Source organism: Botryllus schlosseri, chromosome 3 (genome assembly GCF_051294905.1).
Source record: "Botryllus schlosseri isolate E-star chromosome 3, Bs_hap1, whole genome shotgun sequence".
NCBI lineage: Eukaryota > Metazoa > Chordata > Ascidiacea > Stolidobranchia > Styelidae > Botryllus > Botryllus schlosseri.
This window is the reverse complement of record NC_137238.1, coordinates 19,936,110-19,961,529: the sequence shown is the minus strand read 5'-3', so window position 1 is coordinate 19,961,529 and position 25,420 is coordinate 19,936,110. Positions and strand designations below refer to the sequence as shown.

At 39.9% G+C, this 25,420-nt stretch overlaps 1 protein-coding gene and 1 long non-coding RNA gene across 2 annotated transcripts; both read left to right on the top strand.

Annotated features, from left to right (window-relative positions):
• The first annotated feature begins 1,297 nt into the window (after nt 1-1,297).
• Nucleotides 1,298-14,014, top strand: LOC145436518 (uncharacterized). The gene is made up of 15 exons (XM_080313881.1): nt 1,298-1,363; nt 1,430-1,569; nt 3,684-3,857; nt 4,455-4,531; nt 5,152-5,269; nt 8,129-8,232; nt 9,320-9,403; nt 10,005-10,069; nt 10,131-10,199; nt 11,196-11,252; nt 12,052-12,111; nt 12,179-12,286; nt 13,764-13,803; nt 13,867-13,940; nt 14,006-14,014. Exons 1-15 carry the CDS (start codon nt 1,298-1,300, stop codon nt 14,012-14,014), a joined length of 1,245 nt encoding a protein of 414 aa, XP_080170007.1.
• LOC145436004 (uncharacterized) lies at nt 13,647-24,946 on the top strand. Its single transcript, XR_013914128.1, has 6 exons — nt 13,647-13,803; nt 13,867-13,940; nt 14,381-14,432; nt 21,737-21,850; nt 23,314-23,509; nt 24,513-24,946. It is a non-coding gene; the product is annotated as an uncharacterized LOC145436004 (long non-coding RNA).
• Nucleotides 24,947-25,420: the final 474 nt, after the last annotated feature.

Sequence of the window (25,420 nt, the reverse complement as noted above, 5' to 3'; positions counted from 1 at the left end):
TAGAAAACAATCTTATCTTACATCCTAATAGTAAGCTTGCCCGGGCTTGATGTTTGTTTACATCCTGCTGCAACCTGATTGGTTCGTGTCAAAGGTCACGCAAGCGTCTATTCTAATCCAGCAAAATTTCACAAATCCTGTCTTTCTAGATCGTATTCCATGCTCAATTGCTCATCTCTGGACTCTGGACTGGTATGATGTCGCAATTTTGGAAGGTTAATATAAATTAGCGATGTCGACATCATCATACTGTTTGGCGTTGTCACCATGCTTTTGAGATGTCACCGATGTGGTCATTCATGTCAATGTCTTAATACACTTTCATGATATTAAGATATACTAATATCCAGGGTTGAGTAAGGTTTGGTGATATGCCAAAGTATATATGCTGATATCGCCGATATTTCTGACACCACCCATTCGGTGATTTATCACAGGGGAACCCCCAGGGAAACCCCCTCGCGTCACATCCACGAGTCAGTTAGCATGTTTCGAAGTGTCTGACTCATTGCTGCTCGGTGACTTAGCAGGTTCAAATCTTGGCAGTGTGAATGGAATAGCATATGCGGGATATGCCTATCTAGTATAAAATGTATAATCTTGAATGAATGTCAGTTTTCAAATTGAACGCTAGTATTTCATTATCAAGCCGTCTGTTGTGAATTCCTTACTGACTCATTGTGAAGGGGAACAAAAGAATTTTTTATGTGAATCTACACTGTTTTATCTTCTGTCAGACAGAAGGGAGAGAGAATCTTTATTCGTTGACAATGCAAATAAACATCACATACAACTAAAAACAGTCAACCGAGAAGATAGCGTAATGGTGGAGGTGGAGCGGTCAGGCTCAGTCCTGCTTCTTGATCGGTAGGTCGTTGGGTTCAATCCCCGGCCGGGTCAGACCAAAGAGCTGATCAGTAAAACTGGTATCCGTGGCTTCCCTGCTTGGCGCTCAACATTACTGGGACTGTGGGACAGCATGGTGGGTCAGGTGTCTTTTCATTGTATCGCATTTTTGTGGTGTATTGAACTGATAAAATTGCTAATAAACCAATGATGATGATGAATGATGATGATGCAAGAATTAGAAAGGCTATATGTCTCCACCTTGTCCAGCGCCACATAAACATAATGATCTAGTAGTGGTATGCGTACATGTCACAGACAGGTCATGTGTATCCATATCATAACAGACAAAAATATATATCGTCATATTCATATTTCCAGAAGCAGTTCATTCTTTTTATGTTTTTACGGCTTCACAAGACACACTCTGAGCTGTCAGACAAATAAAAAGATGTCAGCAGAAAAAACCATCCACTTTTTACAGCTCTGGATGTACATTAATGTTCTGGCAAGTGTGGTAGGTTGTCTTTTCCCCCATAATATCCACTGACAACTATGTAATCGAATCGACTATTATTTGCAGTGTGCCCGACCGGAAAATGTCACTGAAGCTGACTATATACTCCAATGTGAAGAAAATAACAGCGGGTATTACTACAAAGTTGCATCTGGACATATATGCTGTATGTGCTACCCGGGAAGTTTTCGTATCGGCGATTGCAAGTATGATCGGCTTTATAAACGTTATTTCTTAATGTTATGTTCATCAGCTGCGTTACTTGAATCACAATAGGCCTTGGTTGATATTTTACTACTGACTAGGGTTACCATACGTCCATCTTAAGAGGATTTGTCCACCTTTTTCAGGTTTTTGAAAATGTCCTCCAAGGACGCCTATATGTCCTCCTTTTTGGCAATTCGACCTCCTTTACAGCTTTTACAGCTAGGATAATGGACAGATTCGACTGGAAATGGGCATAAATGATGCTAAATAGCTTTAACAGACGTTCGAGGTTCGAGCAGGTTATTCGGGAGTCGATTGAAAGTGACGACCTCTTTTATTATTTTCAATCAGCACCACCAAATTCAAGTAAAAAGTGGGTAAAAGGTGGGTCGAATGAAAGCGTTGACCTGTTTTTTTTAGTCAACCACACAAAGTTTACAGCAAAAATAGCAAAATCAGCTGTTTTCAATCTTGATCAAATAACTTTTCTGATTTGGTAAAAGTGTCCACCTTTCCCGATTCCAAAATATGGTGACCGTAATACTGAGTACTGACTACTGACACACATAAAATTTCAACTATGTTATGCACATCGATACATTGATTCTGTGTAACTATGATGTCTTCCATATCTTCTCCTAATATTACTGCTCCATGAGTTCTATTACATTTTGTACGACATATTTTGTTATCCTAGTTAGTTGTTAGTTTATGACTTTGTTTTCTTTGAATAACCATTTACTCAGGTACCGGTTGACTCAAAGATTGTCATGATCATATTACCGGTAACAGTCAATACCGATACCGAAGCACTGTTTGTTTGTTGCATATTTATACTTTCATTTTGGCGTCATCGGTTGACGAAATATATCTCTCTCTGTCTCTACCGCATTATGTTAAGCATGACTTATGCTACATAAATCGCTTTAGTGAAATGATAAAGGCACAATCATGTCCATTTTTAAGCTTTGATTGGTCTTTGCTATTGCTTCTTGAATGATGTCTTATCCAATTTGCACAATAATGACATGTGAACATGATGTCAGCAGAGTTCAATATGTCTGCAGCTCAGTTATCGTATAAGTATAAACAGGCCCAGTTTTGTTCTGATTTGTGTCATTTTACCAGTGTTGGGATCAAGTCACTACCTTCGAGTCACGAGTCATTTCGATTCATTGCACATTTTGACTCGAGTCAAGTCAAGTCAACCGATTTTCGAAGGTGACTCGAGTCAAGTCAAGTCACTCGATTTTTGGAGGTGACTCGAGTCAAGTCGAGTCAAGTCAAGTCAAGTCACGAGTCAAGTCACAATTCAAGTCAAGTTGCCTTTTTGAAGTATGAGGTATGATTACGTCATTGCATTTTGCTAGTTGTCTGAATTACAGATTTAGTGGCCATTGATTCTGAACCAATGAACGAATATATAGTTAAATATACGCGCAAGAAAGCGCTGTATCGCTCACATATACTGATGAACTACGGAAGTAATTGCACAATGCAAAGCCTCAATTTATAGTTACCGGCAAAAATAGAGAATAGAGAAACGAATTGATAAGATGCACTACATTACCCATTTACTAATTGACATCATACAATTCGAGGGGGCGCCAATGGTTGAGGACTATATAAACTATATTCGAATTCGATTTCAATAAAACAATAGGGCTGGTTAAGGTAAGAACAGAGAATAGAAATAGACATTATGTTATTGAATTATTTTATTATACTAGTTTACGACAACGTAAGCTATAAGTTTGTATCACTTCGTTTGCGGTCAATTTATGTGTGAGAGAGACAATGGAGGCTCAGTAAAACGCACGATCATTGAATGATTGGTCGCTCTCACAGGTTACACCAGCATTTTGCGAACAATCCGACTATATGCAAGATACACTGAATTTTATCGACACCGATTACTTGATGACTTGAAATTGACTCGTGAATTTTGCTTCGAGTCACGAGTCAATCCACATTTTTGATACGCCGAGTCAAGTCAAGTCAAGTCATTTTAGCCAAGTGACTCGAGTCAAGTCAAGTCATACGAAAAAGGTGACTCGAGTCTGACTCGAGTCAAGTCATGACTCGAGTCATCCCAACACTGCATTTTACACAGAATTCAGCATCCGTATACGACTCAATGTGGAACCTGCATGTATAACAACCTCATTCAGACATTTACAAGTGTAGCCAACGATTATAGCTCTTGCAATATCAGCAAGACAGACGTTGACTGCAAAGCACTCATGTACACCAGACTCCAACTGGGAAATAATTCCATGGACAACAAGTATGTTCTGTTTTATTTAGTGAATTCTAGATTGTGAGGTAGTGAAGTTGTTATAACAGTAGGCCTGCCCAGGATGATGACACACCCTTCGCAAATCTCAAAGGCCATCAATAATTGATAACCTGGTACGGGTTTCAGATTGCTTCATCATAGCTTTCATCCATTAATTATTAATCCATTAGTGATTACACCTCAGAAATGGACTTGAAAGTATTCACTTCCCCCTTTCATAGCTCTGTGCTCAAATAATATGAAAGTCTGTGTTTCAGTTCATAGGTTGTGAGAATTTCCTAGAAAGTATGTAATGGGTGTCAGAAAAACTGAAATCTACCAGCAGTGAAATAAAAATGAGTTAAATTAACCGATGGTATTGCATGGGAAATTTTTATCCAATCAGAAACTGAACCCTTGTTCTGGTCCTATGTCAATGTTTGTCATTGAGATCCAAGTAGTAATGATGACTAATGTTTGGTCATGGCAACTATTCTCCATTCCGTTGATGTTTGCTCTGTGGTGCAACTTATTTTTGTTGTACCGATTGATGTGCAAAATTTTCTCATCTGATCTCATCTGAGATTGCCAAAAATCTGTCTTCAGGTGTGTCTGCGTCGACCAGACCTATGCAGTTGATTCAGAGATTGAGGGATGCAAAAACCATACAAAGTGTGCCCCAGGTATTACGACCGTTTTGCATGGGAACAGAAATAATGTCATGGCGTTGAAATTTTATCGGGAATATTTTGTAAATAATCTTTGGGATCAATAACTAGTACTAATTGATTCGTAACTTAGCTGCTAAAACAAGGTTTGAGTCATGGAATAAACCTTCCCTTGTAATTGCTATTGAAATGTCATAAATCTCAATAGGTAGTACAAAACATATTCATGATGGTGTTTGAATATGACTCACTCACTATTCATTGTTTGCTTCACTACAATACCCATAATTGTATAATGTATATATTCTGCTCTATAGCAAGACTGTATTGACTGGTTATAGTAGAATAAACAGGGCTGTTTGCTGGTGATGAAATGCACTTCGTTGGTTGGATGGTTTACAATCTTTCATTATGATATCTCATAAAAATAGTGTTAACCCAAACCTGAAATCTGTGTTTGATTCCATGGCCACTGGACATTTGTCCAAATTGCCCAGTCTAAAATATCATGTTATATTACAATGACAAAAAAAATTTATTTTTCTGAAATCGTCTGTGACAAAACTCCTTCTGAAAGGCATACAAAATTGCTGAAAGTATGTATGTGTATGTCTGACTTTGGTCTTTCATGACAGGGTATGGGGTAGAACGACCTGGTGATGCTACTCATGACGTGGTCTGTAGACTGTGCCCAGCGGGGACTTGCTCGTATCAGTATTCCAACACTGAAAGGTGCACGCCAGCCGCCGATCCGTGAGTAATTTCAAAGAATTGATTGTTCACCGACAACTTTTTAATAAAACTCCCAAGATTTAGCCATTGCAAATGACTAAGGTGGTGCGAATGAAAAATCCGGATGAGTGCGAATGAAAAGCATGAATAATTGGTAATTTTTCTGACCTGGAATAATTCAAATAAACCTAATAGGAAATTCAAGGGCAGTGTAACTTTTGTAGTTGAGACGCAATTATAAAAATTTGTTCAACTTACGATGCACCACTAATCGTAGCTATCACAAGCCGTAGTGAAATAATAATGTCGCACTATAATTATTATGAAACCAAAAGCCTGGTTTGAAAGCTGGTGTAGTGGCAGACATCAGTATACCAGCCCATCTGAGCGTGCGACAGTCTGAAAAATGACGTCAAATTGACTTTCTGCTTTCTTTCGCTAAACAATCATATTTTTTTAAATAACTGTTCGATTAGCGCGAGGCACGATGATAGTAGTAAATACCATCATTACAGAGACTCACATTTGCAAGTTACCGTAACGCAAATTTTTACCGCTTCAAGGGTTATCAAAGTATGGACCGCAAAGGGTATAATTTTGGGACGACACGGTGCCATAGCTATCTGTTATTATGTATGTAGTATTTGTTGAAATTATTGCAAAAAAATCCAGCGATATTTTTACATATCCAAGTTCACTGGTTTGGGTATTGAAGCCAATACGCGAGACGCGCAGAAAATATGACTTTATCATGAGAATTCATGATAAGATTTGTCCGACTAGTTTTTCAGGAAAACTAATGTTGGGGTGAGCAACGAGCTAGTTCAGGCCTATGAGACTCGTTCATTTCGAGGCCAACCCAACACCACCTCTGCGTCGGTGCCAACAAATCGCTGATAAATGCGGTCCCAAAAACATAAGTGGCGACAAAACCTTGACCAAAAAATGACTCATACTAGATGGCCAAACCTTTCGCTATCGATATGATCCGTTGTCGGCATAGAATAATCCCGTTCTTGCAATCTGAGTAGACAGTAGTTACAGTAGTACAACTGCTACACGCATAGGAATTTAATTCAGCCTAATTTGAAATCACGTGCATCAGATATGTTTAGTAGAGGTGTTATGGGTAGAATTGTGGTGTGCACGTTCTGTCTGTCATACATGTCCGTGAAATCGTAGCATAATACTGTAATATAAAATATGAAATCCTTTTCATATGGGTGAGGTCACGAGATGCCCCAAAAATTCAGCCCTCAAAAACGACTTCTGCCAGCAAGCATTTTTCACTCGCGAAAATACGCTGTATTTTGGATAGGAGTGCAGAACAGATTTTAAGACCTGGCCATCCAAGCACTGGTAGACGTTCTTCTACAAAATACAACAACTTGTTTGGCCAAGAAGGGTTTTAGTGAAATAGTTGAAATCAAAACGAGCGAAAAAAGGTTGCCTTTTTGATGACACACACCGCACTGATATAGACCAACAGGAAGAAAAATATGGCCTAGCTCCGATCCTTTCTTCCTACCATGAAATCTTTAAGGGCGGAGATAATAAAGTGGGATGATCGATAAAGTCGATTAGCGCGTTTCTCAGGATTTAACAATCCAGGATTAAGGAAACCGGTTGATCGCAGCGCATAAAGTTAGTCTGTAATCTCATAATTTAGCAAACCGGAACAAACTACAATTGCTTTTCAACATACCGGTAATTTGTTATGACAACGACACATTCAATGTCAGAGGTCACTCCTTATACTCGTTATTGCAACTTCCGATTGCGCTGCACTTTAACAAATGGTCATACAGCTCGAAGCTGTATTCACCGAATTTCTAGGTGCTGGATTTCATAAAAATTTCATGGAAATAAAGAGTCAGTGAAGGAGGGCTTATATGTCATAGCAGGATTTCCCCAAATGATTGGCTGCATAGATGGTACGCACATTCCAATCGTGTCTCATTATGATGCAACAGATATCATCGTATACACCACTTGATTACAACCTTGGGAGTATCATTGCACGCAACCTTATAAAACTTTATGCGTGCGGATTGTCAGTTTCTAATCACACCACTAGCAATCTTCCGTATCAGATAACCTCATGATGTCAGCTCAAAATGTGTCACGATTAGCGGTGTTTAATCACACGATTAGCATTCTACGGGATCAGCTAACTTTGTTATCTCTGCCCTAAGACCTTGGTTGGTCATCAAGTTTGCATCCAAAACGTGTTGTACAAGAGGAAACGGTGAACGACCCTCGGCATTGCAACACAGTGTGATGAAATAGTCCTGGTCATGAAGTACAAACTTCGAGGTCATTATTACTTTTAAGGCATATTAATATGTGGTACTGAAATACTCAGCTCAAAGCTTAAAAACAACTCAGAATTAGCTCACCAGGATGCTCAACTTGCCCTAGTAATAAGCACTAGTACAGTGATTCTTGACTGGTGCTCCATGAAACACTACAGGTTCTGTGAGCCAGTTTCAGGGGCTCCCTGGAGGTCAATAGTCGAGACATACACTTAACTCGTGCATATGATTTGTGATGATACGCCTGGCATGGCCATCATTGGTTACAGGTAGTTAGGCATGATTAGTGGTAGAATTGTGACTATTGTTGTGGTACATTGTGTGCAGTGGCGTACCCAAGGGAGCTAAGGGCTCAAAATCAAAACCCCGTCCATCTTAAATTCGAATTCTATCTCCAATATCAGTAAGCTCACTTGTAATTAACCGATTGAACGAACAATACCATAACACTTTCCAAGGTGAAGCCTCAAATTTCTGTATGGGAACCTCTTTAATATTCCACATATGATAAACGACATTTGTTGTAATGTGAATGTGATGAATGTTCTGAAATACAAAATTACAGGTGCAATTTGACTTCTACATCTGGAACGTTTTCAGAAGGTGATAGCATGCCGATTGTGGAGAAGTCCACGTCGAATGTTACTATATCCAAAGGTTCACTAGCGGGTATGTGTTGTTTTGATGGATATTTTTAGTGTCGATGACACATCCATCCCATTTGGGCGAATAGGGAAATTATGTAGCAACTTTACCAGAGGTGGTCACTGAAGGCAGTGACGTAATACTTGTACTTTTCAGAGTACTCGAGTATCTTTTGCCTACTTACATTACTTTTGCAAGTGTGTGACTCATTCCACTTTTAACTTGATTTCACAACCCCAAAACTTACCCTAACCTGGAAATCGACACCATACCCGGCCATAACCGCATATTCTCAAGTGTTGCATGCCCAATTGTCGCATGCTGAAGGATTGCATGTTATTATTTCGCATACTCGTGTGCCCACGGACCAAGTAGCAACGTTGTCTTGTCTAACCACCTCTGTGCTTTAATCCCACTAGTTCAGGGGTCAACAACACACGGCCCGCGATGACTTATTTTCTGGCCTGTGATCTGATTTCAAATTTCGGAAGAACGCTAGAAAGCATTTTGAAATGCTGAAATTGATTTTAGTTGCAAAATATTGTTGTTGCTGATTAAAAATAATCTACTCTTCTGTGTCCAACATAACTATTCCTCACTAGCTCAAACGGCTTGGGCGATGGCTACAGCATTCCAACAAGGGAGAATCAGCTGATGTCAATGGGCAATGGGCATATTGCCTTATCATTCAATGGCTCAGACAATGCCAAGACCATCACCCTTAGAAAACGGCTTAGGGCTTCCCCCAGAAGATCAAGCTTTAGTTGGAGATAGTATTTCAGCTAATATCATGTCTTGCTAAGCATCGTCATCTAAGAGCTGTATTGCTCGTTTTTTTCATACCATTTGGCCCAAAGAAATATTTTGAGATTGGTATAATGAGAATTAATCCACTCTGGGTATAGCAAGATAAGATGCTTACTTGAGTAGTCAACACAATAACTTAACTTTTTTCCAAACACTACTGTGTCGAACTGGTTTGTGGACGCAAGGTGATCAAGGTATTGAGGAATATTCCAACTTGACTTCCAACTAGTTATCACTTGCTGTAGATTGCTGAGTTGCAGATTATGATTGTGGAGTTGATGACATCTGTTTTGTATTTTCTTAGCAATTTGCATTATTCCAACTTTAATCTTCGCGGGGATTCTGATATATATTTACTCCAAGTATATCAAAGATTCTCATTTGCAAGGTAAAGCTTTTTGGTGTTTGATGTACCATGTATTTTGCCTGGATAAGTAGCCTGCAGTATTAGCCCTATTGATCCCATACTCACATGCTTTCACGCGAGTGTTACCCGAAACAATCGTAACCTCGTATACAGTGCGCAGCGCTGCATGATTGCTTGCAAGACTGTGGAATAATGTCCTGACTGCCAGCAGTAAATCAATGTTGGTATGTTTATTGCAATATAGTGAATAGTTTAGTAAAGACTAATGTGCTCTTCCTAAAGGCACATCTTTTAGTTTCGTTTTATTCACAAATCAAAATGAAGTGATTAATGGAAATTATAACCACATTATTGCATCAATGATTATGTTGAAAAAATGATCTATTACATCCATTCCACTATATGAATTATTAAACACTGCAAGATTTTCACAGAATTCGGTACATATCTGTACATTGTAGAGGTATGCCAAGTGAAATAAGCTGGTCACATAGTCCAACATTGTGGATAATTGGTAATTTCGGGAATTATCTATTAGCTTTTCCGATGAACAGCACCACAGCCCGTAATAAAAATTACCTGTGATAGCATACTATAAGGGTACTCAATATTTCATATCCAGGATCCTCTGACAGTGCACTCATCGCTGTTGATGTGGATGAAACTCGAAATAAAGACAGAGCTCAGGTAACTGTTGGTATAGGTTACATAATAATGGATATACATTTAATAAATTTATTATATACAGCCTGGCAACGGACATATGCAAAATCTGTCTGGTGGAGATAATCAAGATGAAAGCTTGCGTGCCTTATTGGTGAGTTCAATTCTGTGAATGGTGAGTGTCACACCAACATCATTACCGTATCAGTTGAAGCACCATTGCTACACTGGTATGAAACTTGGGCTTATATTGCTACTTGTGCGTAGAGGACCTATGGACTGGGGCTTGAAGATTGAACGCTAATGACACGATTATGTAACGATAATCTTGCTGTATGTGGATAGCCTAGGCTAGATCGCGACTGATATATCTGTCTTGGTAGAAATGGTTATTGGCCAACTTACGCCTGCCCAGTGCCCAGTCATCTTATGATTCCTACCAATTTTCCAAGGGACAGGATCCTTGGTACTGTTGGATTGTTTTATGAGAACCGTAGGAGTCTCTTCTTGCTGGTAATGCTGGAGAGTTGTGTCTTCTTAACTGCGAGTACGCATCCAGAACTGCGAGTACGCATCCGGACAGGAAGTACTAGTTCTCAATCATATTACGATCATCTTTAAAAAACTGAAGCTTATATAGGATGTATTTTTCAAATTACTGTCACAACTCAAAGTTCTTATTGGAATGTGTTAGATTTTGGTATCGGAAGAAAATATCATCTTTATCGACAAACTTATCATATGCCAGACACTGGCAGTATACCGTATTTGATGACCATTTTCACGCCTCGGCGATTCATGCCAATATGCTCAAATTCTCTTCTGAATCTAAATACGAACTGAGGTAATAACAAGTAATCATAGATTGTTGCTAAAGCCTAATATTATAATTTGCATATTGCACCCATAGACAGTTGTAACATGCGAGGTGGAACCTTTTGAAAAATCGAAGGAAAAGTTTACTAACTGAAAAATACACATTGACATTCACAGGCAACACTCCAAACCTTCTTGACAAAATTTTCTGTTTTAACACATGTCAATAGATGGCCAGTACACAGTTTTTGTAGCTAAGGACTTACCCCATGGGGCATGTATCACTATGTACTATCTATGCATTCTACTCTACTGCAATCTCTCTTGCTTACAGAAATCTGAAGAAACGCCACAAGATACTGATCCAGCGATTGAAAATGAGACTTCGCTTGTAAGTGTGTCATTCCGAAAAATTCACCAAGTCTACCCTGTGTGAATATACCACAAGATGATATTTTTGTTCATCCGTTACAAAATTTCAGCAACGGACGATCTGCAGGAACCACTAAGCTTGCTGAATTCATTAGCAATAGTTGTTGTTGAAAAAATATCGCTATTAAAAATTGATAGCTTTACGTGGCTGAATTTGTAGTGTACTGGTCTCGGTAGTCAGTGTTTTGCTATTTCTGTCCATGATTCTTCAAATGATCGAAAGCTTTTTGTTCCGTGTCCCGTGTTTTTTCACGCAAGTACTAATACTCAGCCGAGCCCTGCATCAGGTTAAACTCCGTTTATTCATTGCTGTTCTGAAAAAAACGTAATACACCGTTTTCGTAGGAATTTTCCTTGTGATCTAACATAATTGCGTGGTCTGAAACACGTCAAAATTGGAATATGCCATTCGGAGGATTGTCAAAATCCAGCCTTTCATAGCTCGGTGAATATCGACGAGCTTCTACGCCGTGATTTAATACACAATATTCAGTTGCGACTGCGGTTTTCTGCGATAGTATTATTTTAAATATTAATTTCTTTATTCGTTCGATTTAATTGAATAGTATATTCATATTGAAATAAACGCGAATATTTTCTGCTGACACTCGTCAGGGGTAATCGTCAGCAGCAAGTAGAGAATTGGAAAGAACATTGTACCTATGTCAACAATCGATCGATTTAAGAAAACTAACTATCCCATCTGGGATTGTTGTGCAAAAACCGTACCTTTTCACATCAAATCCGTTCCATTGCAGCAAGAAAGCACTATTATTGAAAATCCAGAGGCGCCGGCAGCTTTGGGGAATCAGGCTTCGGTTCGTATTGCGTTTTTATGGGATCGTTGCAGTATGATCGAGCAATTTTCACACATTTTGCACGCAGCGTCACAGCAATGATTCTACATCGTCTGGAGATGAAGTCGATGCATCGAGCGAAGGGTCGGCGACTCAAGTCACGGAGCAGGATCACGGAGCAAGTCACGGAGCAAGTGTAAGTTGCAATTTCCGAGACATTTCAAAATTATTTCAAGTAGAATTAGAAGGTGTAAATTATTATGAAAGTACTCGAATTCGGATCAAAAACTTATATTCTGTCGAGGTGTCGCAGACTTGCGGCAGTAAATGAGGGGCGTGCTTCTTTCAAAATTTTAAAATGCATTTTTCGCAACAAAGGCACTAAAAATGGGTGCAATCTTCGAAAATATATTCAGTTGTCATTATAAGCGTGGCAAGAGGAGGAGACGCCTTCGTCCCCTATCATTTTGGACTTATGACTTCATACTTGTCACTACGTCTCATTTCTCGGAGTCGACAGAAAACCTTATATAATTCGACAGTATGAATATTTGTTTTGCTGGAATAATAGGACAAATATAACTAAACTTTCACATATTCCACAATTTTCCAAGTAGCTCTGTGGCCCACCTCAGCATGCTCCTGTGGTCCACTGGTGGGGCATGGTCCATCTGTTGTGTGCTAGACCAGTGGTTCTCAAACTTTTTTAGACAGTCCCCCTTTTTGATAGTGAATATTTCGTGCCCCCCTATCGCCATGTTACCAAATGCAACCAGAATGCTATCAATCCCAACGGATAGTTTGATGGGATGAAAGGTTATGACTGTTGTTGAGAGAATGCTCAGATATGAAATTAGACTACAAGACTATACGGTATACACTGAGTAATAACTATGGATTGAAGGTAAATCGCGTGGAGCGCGAAAAAACTTTCCAGTTGACCGCAGATTCGCGCCCCCCCCCCCCCAGTTTGAGAACCATTGTGCTAGTCGGAGCACCATTATAAATGCAAATAACCGACAATTAGCTGTCGTCTGAGGAGATGTCACAATGCATCCCTATGGTATATTTCTCTTAACTCCTTATGGTATGGTACACCAAAATGCTCAGCTCATCTGGTGATCTTGTCAAACTACCTACTTTATAGTGGTAGATTTCGTGATGAGTGTATTTGTAATGCTTACCGTACAATATAACCCCTCACATCACAATAGCAGAATAAAACTTGAAAACTTGCAGCAATTTGAGGCATCATTTTAGTGAGTCTGCGTTATAGTCGCAAGGATGCATCTTTGAATTTTTCAAAAGCCTAAGACGCCTTGTACTGATTGTTACTGTGGGCATTTCATGTTAATCTTGGGGGGTACGTCCGGTGGGCCAATTACTATTGACAAACTGTACCCTATCGCAGCTATATCCAGAATATTCCCTTAGACCAGACCAGGAAGTATCGTCAAGCATACGCCATCTAGCGAGTACAAGTATGGCTCCTAAATTATTGAACCCCCCAAGATTAACATGAAATGCCCACATCTTCAGGCTACTTAATTTTCCGGACAAATACTTGAAGTGGTCTTGGCTGTCCGGATAATAGCAATTCCTGCGCGTACTTGAGTAACATTTATGACTACGCTACGGTAATCGCCTCTGACGTTTGATGTTATTTATTTCAGGATACCAGTTTGGCGTCTCAACATCAACAGGTTTCAGAGGGTAAGAGCAATCAAATCCACAGCTAGTGATGTTTGTGCGATGTGTGCACTTATGAATTTACAGATGACCAGCTTTTCGTCAGCGATGAGCAATTTGAGGAAGATTTGTCAATATTTGATGATCTTTACAGAGAGCAGGTGTGTTGGAACTTTAATGTATCAAACGAGTATAGCGGATTTCATTTCTATTTCACCGTTTTCAGACAAAGTAGCATTTTGTGGTTGTCAAGAAATGAAATAGAATTCCTAACCATTAATCACTAAATTCTGCAGTGATGCGCAGGAAATCGTATAGCTATTAAATGGTAGTGCAGTTAAACCGATTTCAATTTTCAATAACATTAGCACTCTAGCCATTGCATTCCTAGAGTTAATTCATTATGACTACTGCCCGGGGGGGTTAATCAATTGTTTGCTGCAATAAGAACTATTTGAGTGCTATTCTCAAAATACGAATGAAAATGAGATGTAATGTTTATTTTTCATTTTGCTAAAAAGAAAATGTTTCCAAACTGGTCTTGCAAGCTAGTACCCACCACTTTTGACGAGTTTTATTGAATTGACATTTGTTCTTGCAGATAAACGTGAGCCGTCCCACTCTGCACAAGGCGTTAGCATCTGAAAAGTACAGTGAGTATATAGCATGTATTAAGCTTCAATTATATTCATATGGATGCAAGACAGTAGTTAACAATAAGCAACAACGCCAACCCTGTCTTAGCCTAGGACCAGGTTTCTTGATGGCTGTCCCCGACAGTGGTTAGTAACAGAGTAGCCTACTCCTCCCGTTCGGGAGTACTCTATTAGGGTTCACCTACTTGAGCGGTTATGTTCTAAGACTAATTCCACTTTTACTTAACAATTTATTAGGCCTAACTACTTCCTCTTTACACTCTGTATATCAAGTAGAAAACAGTAATAGGATATATTTGCTATATATGATACATCACTTTTAACAGTGAGATTGTCATAGCAACTGCACTAAATAGCCCTTGTATCACGACGGTAATTGAACTGTACTCGAGTCATTGTGCAATGTGCATGACTCGAACCATGTCATATGACTCGAGACTAGGATGGCCGAGACAGACATTTCATTGTAACTTAGAAGAATAGTAAAGTTACCACATTATTGGTATTTCGTCTATCAGTCCTGATGCTTGGAAAATAGGGCCAGAAACTGTCGAATCTGAGGAAAATTACTATATTAGGAATGCGAGCCATTCTATATCACTCGATCTGAGTTGAAGAAACTGGGTTGAACCGATTAAATTAAAAACTAAACAGTGAACATAATGACTTGGGCTCGAGTCAACACACTACGACTCGGACTCGACCCTCTACTGGCTGACTTGGACTCGGACTTAACTCAGTGGTGAATTGTCAATGACTCGACTTGACTCGAGTCAAAACTATAAAAGTGAGATTAACTTGTTACTCGGAACCTTGTGACTTAGTTACCACACTGATATTTAGTGTCATTTTACGTTTGCCGCCAGGATACATCCTAAGATTTCGACGAAATCTACTTTTTCAAACTAGTTATTTGAGTGCTTTTCATTTTCTACCACAACTTCAAGTAGTTTTGACATGTCTTGAAAATTACTACTTCTACTTGTAGTTGAGTGGAAATGTGTGGCGTTATTTCTATGCAGTGTTGGGATCAAGTCACTACCTTAGAATCCTGACCCTGAGTCATCTAGAGTCATTGATCATTTTTACTCGAGTCAAGTCAAGTTGATTTTTAGAAGTACGAGGCCTAATTACGTCATTGCATGTTGAGAGCTGTCTGAACGTCACCATTTATTTTGAATCAAGGAAAGAATATAGAGTTAAATAAACATGCAAAAAAGCGCCGTATCGCCTACGCATAGGGCCTACGTAGAGCTTCTAAACTATGTAAATGTAACTGTATAGCCTCAGTCTATAGTTATCAGTAGGGCATGTTTTTGCGTTTTTTACAGCTTCCGACAGCTTCCTAGATACTCAAAATCTATGAACTATGATGTTTTAAGGTGTTTGAAGAAATTTTATATTGCAGCTTTTTGCAACTTTTCTCTATTTTTCATGCCAATTTTTACTGCAACTTATATTGTGTAAAAATGTAAAGGAGTGATTCAAAAACATGCTATAAAACTATTTCTAATATGGTTATATTCTCTGTAATTTGCATAGCAAAACGATATATGATGGTTTAGCTGCATGTCAGTGTTATCTATGACGCAATGGCTTGTCAGCAAGCTACCCCTGCCAAGCAAACTGTGCCCTAAGAATAGGTAACTAGAACGCTACATTAATTCTGTCATTTAAATTTGAGATGGTTTACCTTACCCCCAGGCGAGACTGCCGAAAATTACATCTTCACTGGGTCACCTTTTTCAGGCTATTGATTTTGTTAAAGTCGCCGAGAGTGAGTTTTCCTGTAATGCCTTTGGAGAAGTTTGCAGACCTATAGGGGTTTTGGGTGTGTTATTTGACTTGTTTTAGGGGGAGGGGTTATCGCTATGCTGTTGGCTTTTTTAGGGGAAAAGTATTCCCGCATTGCGTAATTTTTCGTGCTCTGCTGGGAAAAAATGCTGTTAAATGGCAAAGTAACAAATTTAAACAGCTCTGATGGAACTAGGTTATGCAACGGAACTTTTCTAGTATCTCATACCCTAATAATTCAATAAAAATTATAGATGCAACTTTTTACTGCAACTTTTGTTAAAATTAAGTGCAACTTTCTCGCGATTTTAGTGCAACAAAAACTTGCCCTAGTTATCAGTCAAAATAGAGAATAGAATATGAAAATGAAACCTCAAAAACGAATTTATATGAGCCCACCTACACATCCATGAGATTCAATTTAAGCCAGCGCCGATAGGTGGCGAGTAATATAACCTAATAAACTATATTAAAATTTGATTTGAATCATACAAGAGGTTTGGTTAAGGCAGTGGTTCCCAACCTGTGGTACGCGTACCACTAGTGGTACGCGAGGGTCTTCCAGGTGGTACGCGAGTACATTCTGTCGTTTTTTCGACCGTAGAAAGTTATTAGTTCAGTTGGGTAGATTTTGAATTTTTTTGACTAGTGGTGAAAAAACAATTCCATGCATCTCATCAACCCGGGCTGATAATGCCTAGTTTTATAGAATTTGTTATTACTAGGGCGATTTAACTTTATAAAATTGAGCGTTAAGTCATTAAATTGTCAAAATTGTTTACGAAGTCAAAATTTTTTGGACCCCTCCATTTCGTTTGTATCGTAGATTTGATATTTTCCAGCTTGTAGCTCACTTTACAGGCCTACCGTTGTAGGCGTCCCATTGTCTGCTCATCGTGGATCATAAACTGTTACATGAAACAAATAGGTTGACAATTGATATGGTGTTATGCTCAACGTACCGCAATATCCTAACTGAGCATGACTGCTTGACATTGCATGGTTATTTAATCAAGAAGCGCATGATGAAACATTGTGATGCGTGACAACATTGACAGTATGAAGCAACATGTTGTGTCGCCAGCAGTGTACGCACAGCTTCAGTGTTGCCAGCCAACAACTACTGCTGTTAAACAGTATTTCTCCATTCTTGGTAAGCTACTTAGTAAGGACAAACACTTCCTACCCGACAATATAAGAAAGTATATTTCGTTGTAATACAACAAATTTTAATTAACTCTACCATAATACGTGGTGTAACTACTGGGCCAGATATCGTTAAAATAAAGTTTTTTCATGTCAAAATTTGTCAGTTTTTAGGTCAAAAACGCTTTTTCGTAAGGACAGACAGTCCCTACCAGAAATGAGTATAAATAGTACAATTTTACCATTATGCGCGAAAACACCTAATTTGCGTACATGAAGTCAAAATTTGGTCAAAATCAAGTTTTTTTAGGTCAAAATCCTCCGATTTTTAGGTAGAAAAATCGCCTTCGGTATTACACCTCACATAGCACAAATACGTGAGTATGACGTCATAAACGGTGAAAACATTTTGACCGCCTACGGCAGTGGTTCCCAACCGGGGAGGAATTCCCCCCTTGGGGGGAATTTTGCAATTTTTAGGGAGGAATTTCACTGTAGAATTGGATTTCTTAAATTGTTCATGTCCAAACTGTCATGTAGTCAACCAGTTATATCCGAACGTATGATCCTTATGATTTGTTTTGTTTGCTGAAAGTATGTTCAAATGCTATTTGAAATCTCTTTTCCACATACTAATTCCCCCTTGTTTTTTTTTTAAACTAGTTCAGATGTGTTGCAGTTCGCAAGACAATTTTGTAGGCCAGCGACTGCCTCTCAATCAAATATGTCCTAAGCGAGCAAATGTCGTGCCGAATCTATCACAAGGCCTCTGGTGAAAGTATTTATCTTATATTTTCAAGTCAACATTTTCAAACAGTGACAAAATATTCCAACGTCATCGATTCAAGTCAAAGAGATCGCTAGCCTTGCTTTATTTTCAGTGAAGAGCTACCCGATCGAAAAAAGACATGGTAAACTTGGTGCAATGTTGCCAAAACGTAATGGGTGTCCTAAATTTCAATGAGCTCCAGCAGGGAATCTGATCACTTGTATGTTATATATCAAGGCTGTAACCAAATCACGAGGCTTTCATAGTTTTGACTCGAGTCAAGTCGAGTCATTTTCAATTCATCATTGAGTCAAGTCCGAGTCCAAGTCACCGAGCAGAGGGTCGAGTCCGAGTCATGGCATTATGTCTTGAGTCCGAGTCCAAGTCACACTCCAGTCAACACTGTTTGGTGATATTGAATGATTTGGATTTATGATATACTAATTTTCCTCACTTTGAGCAGTTTCTTGTCGCATTGTCAAATACCAGGATCAATGGACGAAATTCCAAGAGGGTGGTCACTTTACTGTTCTTCGAAATTACAATGAAATGTCGGTCTTGGCCGTCTTATAGTCTGGAATCATATGGCTAGGATCGAGTCATGCACAATGACTCGAGTCCAAGTCGAGTCAATACCCAGATTGTCTCGAATCGAGTCACTTCCGTATTTTGAGAAAATGACTTGAGTCAAGTCGAGTCATCAGAAAATGCTGACTCGAGTCAGACTCTAGTCTGGTCAACCCTCCTTTATATGAAAGTACCAATATTATTTGCCAAATGCATACGCAAACTAGAGAAAAAATCGCGAGACCAACAAATTTATGAATAGTGATTTTTCACAGCAGGTATATTAGCGATTGGTGCATGGTAAGCCGAAAACACAAATGGAAGTGTGGGGGTCTGTTGAGTCAAGCCTTCCAGAATTTGTTTGATTGGGACGAAGACCATTGTTTTTGGAGGTCTACAAAGTGTTATTACAGCACTGCTAGAAACAAACACTCGGTACCGCCCGTCTTATTCTCTCAGTCAACAGGTGTTTGCGCGGTAAAAATGACCTTTTTTAATCATCGGGCATATTTATCCTAAGGGGGGAATTTTGGCTTAAATTTCGGCCAAGGGAGGCACGAGATGAAAAAGGTTGGGAACCACTGGCCTACGGCGTGCGTGAATTATGTAGGTGGTACGCAAGCACTGCATAAAACCTCGAAGTGGTACGTGGGTGGAAAAAGGTTGGGAACCACTGGGTTAAGGTGAGTAACGACCGCAATGAGCAGTCTATGGAAAAGAGATAGATACTTTGCCATTAGATTACTTCACTACTAGTTCACGACAATCTAAGCCAGTGGTTCCCAACGTGGGCGATTTGTCGGTCCAGGGGGGCGAAAATAGACGAAGGGGCGATAGGAGGGCGATGGCGCGTTGAAATGGCTATATTGGCGTCTATGACCGTAACTACCACACCCAAACCCCCAATTGGGATGGGGGACCCGAGCTTGAAGGGGGCCCAAAATTTTTTCGTGAATCAGCAATAATTATAGAGTATTATTTTAAAAATTTAGGCAACTTTTTCAAAACGTTTCGGGCTGCGCGCCATTCCGTATCACATATTTCTTGCTTGTTGGATACCCTTCCTCCAAAAAATAATACGCATGAGTTATAGAAATGGGCATCTCGGCGTCAGCCATTGTCACATCATGACGCACCAAGACATGAAGTTTCAGGCCATGTAACATGCGACTCCGAGAAGTGTGCCAGAACGAGAAAACCTTAGCGGAAAAGGACTGCCTTTATACTGACCGAATTCGATAAATATACGATATACATAGATATTTAATAGTCCAAAGGCACCTAAATGACTGGTGCCAAATGTTTCTGTCCTGGCCATCAGAACCCCACAAAAATAATGCCATCTCGCAGAGAAAAATTAATTGCCAGTGCTGAAATACTATTTTAAAATCGTGTGCGACTTTTAGTCTAGTACGTATGAGCGATTTGAATATCTTTTGACATAGCAGACAGGCCACAAAATGTCATTACGTAACGAAGTCATTATACCCACGGGTCCGCCCGAATATGTTCAATTATTATTTACAGGCCCTACATTTTCCAAGACACCTCACTCAGCTTTACCGGTAAATCTGAATACATGAGCAGGGAAAGGATAAAAAATTGACAGCAATATATATGCAATTCCCGATCATATTGACCGATTCAATCATGAATGATAGAAATTTTTCGCGCTTCGCTCGAATTGAGCCGACTAACTAAAGAGTCCAAGAATTTGTGCTGAGAAGTAGCGGCAAAGAGGTATTGGGGGAGTTTGGTCTGCGGGGTGCATAAGTTTGCTTTATCGCCCTATGGAGGGGGCTCAAGACCAACGTATTGGGGCGGGGGGCTGGTGAAGTGCTGTTACGGTCCTTTTGGAATCATGTCGGAGAAATCACCTTTTTTGTTAGTCAACTCACCGAAATTTAGCTGGAAAAGTGTAATTTCGAGGTCGAGTCGAAAAGTTGACCTTTTTTCTTAGTCAACTCGCCGGTGATTTCAGTCTGTATGCCCATTTTTCGGTTCCCAATATTTGGGGGGCGATGATCGGTGTGGAGTTTGAAAAGGGGGCGATGAGTCGAAAAAGGTTGGGAACCACTGATCTAAGCTGTAAGTAGGGCTGGGCAAAATCAAGTACCTGAGTGATTCGATTCTGAATCACGTAATATCCTTCGAGTCGAGTATTCGAGCATCACTCATTATGACGTCATAACAGAACGTAATATGTGAAAGTTCAAACATGTACCTTTTATTACACCACAAAGAATATAATACCTGTTTTGTTATCCATCACATTAAAGATACTTTGGTATTTTTTCGACCATACTGATTTTATTGCATTGTGAGACGATCACGACTTCGGAAATGTGCTAGTTCCAGTAACGTTCGTAGCTTTGTACTATATGTTTCGTGTGTACGGTAAGGCCAATCAAGGTTACAAGGCTTCAACAGTGAAAATTACTGTTGAAACTATAATTCTCGTTAATAAATTAACTTCCAGTGCCAAGGAGCGTATAATTTCAGTACCGGTACTGGAAAAATTTGTCTTTTACTGCTTGACTCGAATCACAATTATTACTCGATTCAGATTCCAGTACTCGAATCATTGTGTCAAGCCCTAGCTGTTAGCTCCGATCACTTCGTTTGCGGTCAATTTATTTGTGATAGAACAATGGAGGCTCAGTAAAACGCACAAATATTGAGTTAGTGCTCACTCTCACAGCGTTTCGCGCACCATCCGAATATATGCAAAATCAGCCATTTTTATCGACACCGTTACTTGATGACTTGAAATTGACTTAAAAATTTTGCTCCGAGTCACGAGTCAATCCACATTTCTGAAATGTTGAGTCATATCAAGTCATTTTTGCAAAGTGACTCGGGTCAACTCAAGTCATACTAGATGACTTGAGTCATCACCACACTGCTTCTACGTGAGTATCAACGTCTACAAATTTTACTGTCTCTTGTCGTCAAACATTTCCCGATTTGCTATGCTGCCGTCACATTTCGATAATTGAATTGTGACCTTGGTCTTTTTTTTCAGTGGAGCGCATGTGTAACCATCTAGTGTCTGAAATTGAAACCCCTACGCTCAAAGACTTTTTACGATGCTTCGAACTGGTGCGGCCAGTGAGGATGGCTGACATCGAAAGAGAAAGTTTGTATTCAATAATGTTTCAATGAGTTTGTAGTTCAAATCTTAGCGAGCAATTCGCACAGTTAAGCGGACATTTAAAATGTGCCATTTATCTGTGCAATGATAGGATATTGGATGACTACTGTATTATTGAAGTGTCAATTATCATTGCACTTTAGGACATATCTGTAAAACAGTGATCACCTGGAGCATTGTCACAAAGCACTATGAATTAGATATAATCAGAAAATACCAAATTATCTCTAATGTGGTGTAGAGGGAGATACTGTCATTTTCATCTAACTGAAGTACACAATTTACAAACTCCAGCAATAGTATAATAACAGATACAAGCGCAATCGTAGTGCTCAGTATTGGATAGGAGTGATCGGTACAGACTTGAAGGTCAACTAGTTTGATCATACAATCGTCAAACAAGTACCGTTCCTGTCTCTCAAGGTTGTAACCAAGTCACAAGGTTCCGAGTCAGAAGTCACTTTCACGTCTACAGTTTTGACTCGAGTCAAATCGAGTCATTTTCAATTCACCACCAATTCAAGTCCGGGTCCAAGTCAGCTAGTAGAGGGTCGAGTCCGAGTTATAGTGTTTTGACTCGAGTCCAAGTCATTATGTTCACTGTTCAGTTTTCAGTTCAATCCATTTCAATCTCCTTATTTCAACTCTGCTCGAGTGATATAGAATGGCTCGAATGCATAATATCGTAATTTTACTCAGTCTTAACAGTTTCTGGCCCTATTTTCCAAGTATCAGGGCTGATAGACGAAATACCAATAATGTGGTAACTTCACTATTCTTCGAAGTTACACTAAAATGTCTGTCTTGGCCGTCCCAGTCTCAAGTCATATAACTTGGTTTGAGTCATGCGCATTGACTCGAGTACAAATCGAGTCGATACAGAAATTGACTCGAGTCGAGTCATTTTATGCATTTGAAGAAATGACTCGAGTCAAGACGAGTCACCAAAAAATCGTAACTCGAGTCAGTACGACCCTGTTGAGCACTCCGAAAAAGTAGAAGTGCTACATTACTGTCCACTGTTCCCCTTCGGGTTACAGTAATTGTGGCAACGAATTCGATCTTTCGAGATCACTTGAAACTTGAAGTGACGGCGCATGTATTATGCGGGCTTAGCCCACCCCATGTGTGCTCCACGCGCGCTCATCCAAGACACTGCGTTTTTAGTTAAATTATATTCGGATTATAAAAAATATTTAAAAAACAGCCATTCGTTAGAGCTGTGTATAATGAAGTTTGGTTCGAATTGCCTGTGGTTTTATTTTTCCTTCTTCTGATTGCGTACCACAAAGCAAAATTCCGTCCCACCCTACGTAGGTTCATTTGCTATTCACATATTCCCTGGTCCGCCTCGTTGGGAAAATCCGTTTCCAAAGCTCGAAACCTACGGCTGTTTCTACAGCATTAGCGTTTGTCATGGCAAACTTTTCCAACATACATTTTTCCAGACAAAGACCAAAGTGAGATGAGGATGGCGCTATTAACGGCAATGTGTTACCAACAAGGCAGCGACTTGGATCCGAGAGCTATCATACAGAAAGCCAGACGCTACGATAAACTGAAGGTTTACGACGAGCTGTGCCAGAGTTTTATCGATCGCTTGCGCGAGTAAATCAGTGAAACGCCAAGACCCGTACATGCACGCTCCATGGATGAATAGTAGGGATGGTGTGAACCTCTGAAAGGTTCAGGTTCGTGTGAACGCGAACCTTTTTGAAAGGTTCTGTGTGAACACGAACGTGAACCTCGTGACGTCACGTGACGTCATATTGCTAATTCCAACCGTGACTCCCAATGAAGTGATAGCCTATATTAATGTACATACCTAGCGAAGACTCGGTCCACATAATGCCACAATGCCGTAGTACATATTGGCGTTTCAAACGTCGCTAAATGTATCAACCGCGGTAACCAAAGGATATAATAATTGCATAAAATCAATACATTTCGTCGCTTTGCCAACAATTTCGACGAGAACTTACCAAGGAATATAAGCTTACGCCTTCACGGTCTTAGCCAGACCGGACAATGTGTTCGGAGTCTGAGTATTGCTACATTTATATTGAGCTGAGTGTGCAACGGGTATCTATACTCGCTACCGATACCACAAACAACAAGTTATGCAGCAGTAGCAAGCACCTTAATCGCACGGATTTGGTTTAAATGATAGGCTGCAGTAAAGATATGAAGTCAAGATTGACTCCGTACGCCCGTTCAATTTTTTACATAAGAAGACGATATCAATATCATTGATTGGTTGAATAAGCATCATTCGCTGATTACGTATATATCGCTCGTGATGTGTGATTGCGGGTCAAGCTCACAGCAGAGAGTCACTAAATATTCAGAAACGAAAAGCTGGTTTTTCCGAGAAAATTTTTGCAACAAAGCAAGTAAAACTTTTAAGGTTGTCGAGGTGCATGCCGCATGCTCGTTTAGCGTTGATTTTTTTATGCTGCCAGCACCATGCATGGAGTGGCCCGCAGTTGAAATGCAATAAATTTGAGTCAAAGATCTTATAATGGAATAAAAATTACAATTCACCAAAAGGTTCACAGTGCAGAACCTACCAAGGTTCTGTTGTGAACGCGAACCTCTAAATTTCCGAGGTTCACACACAGAACGCGAACGTGAACCTCACGTTCACACCATCCCTAATGAATAGATCAGGCCAGATGCCTTCCATGAGGGCTCCTCTCCACGGTGCTGGAAATAACAGTGTACAGAGTGCACTTGATGATGATTATTTGAAGCGCATGGTGCTATATTTGCATATAATGCGCCGAATGTCTGCTAAGGGCAAAGTCTGCAATCCGCACGACGATTCTGAAGGAATATGAATTGCTGCTGTGTAATCGCGGTAGCTTCGTTACACAAATTCCAGTAAGTTAGTCACAGAACTGTTTTCTGTGACTGCTTAACTGGGAATGTCGATATTTCTTATGACATGTTGGTGTTCAGAGATGCAGCCTGTCTAGTGTATTTCTTGGCCAAGCGTAGCAATGGTTGCAAAACAAATGCTGTGAACCTGAAGTTTTGCAATTTCCGCGTTAACCTTGAAGATGTTAGTTATCCATTTCATCGGTGTCGGTCGGGCTCGAATCAAGACCCTTTACCTCGGTATTTCTTAACCTGGGCTCCTGCGCCCCCCAATGGGGGATTTGGATTTTGAAGGGGAGGAAACGCCCAGGGGGTGATATGGGAAGCGCTGGGTTCATGGGGGCGCTGAAGAAAAATGGCGTCGCTGTAGGGACATATGATTATAGTGGAACAACAGTTCTATAATGACTAAGTTCTCAGTGCAAATTTACTTTCGATCAAGTCTGTCACATCTCGAGATTTTTCGTAGCGCCACGGGCGAAATATACGCCGACAGTGTGGACAACATATTTTCATGAATGCAATGGATCATTATTATTCATGTAAAATGAATTTCGCGTACTTTTAAATCGCCAATTCCCCGTTAAAATACTCCCGTCGCGCTAGCTCGGGTTATTTCCACAAAACGTCCCCGTATTGTAATGCTGAGCGGATCGACAAATTGTCTGGTCCTAC

Coding starts and splice junctions, on each gene's coding strand:
- LOC145436518 (XM_080313881.1), top strand. CDS start 1,298: ATGTCAGCAGAAAAAACCATCCACTTTTTACAGCTCTGGATGTACATT. Junction 1,364..1,429: donor TTAATGTTCTGGCAAGTGTG/GTAGGTTGTCTT, acceptor TATTATTTGCAG/TGTGCCCGACCGGAAAATGT. Junction 12,112..12,178: donor CTTTGGGGAATCAGGCTTCG/GTTCGTATTGCG, acceptor TTTTGCACGCAG/CGTCACAGCAATGATTCTAC.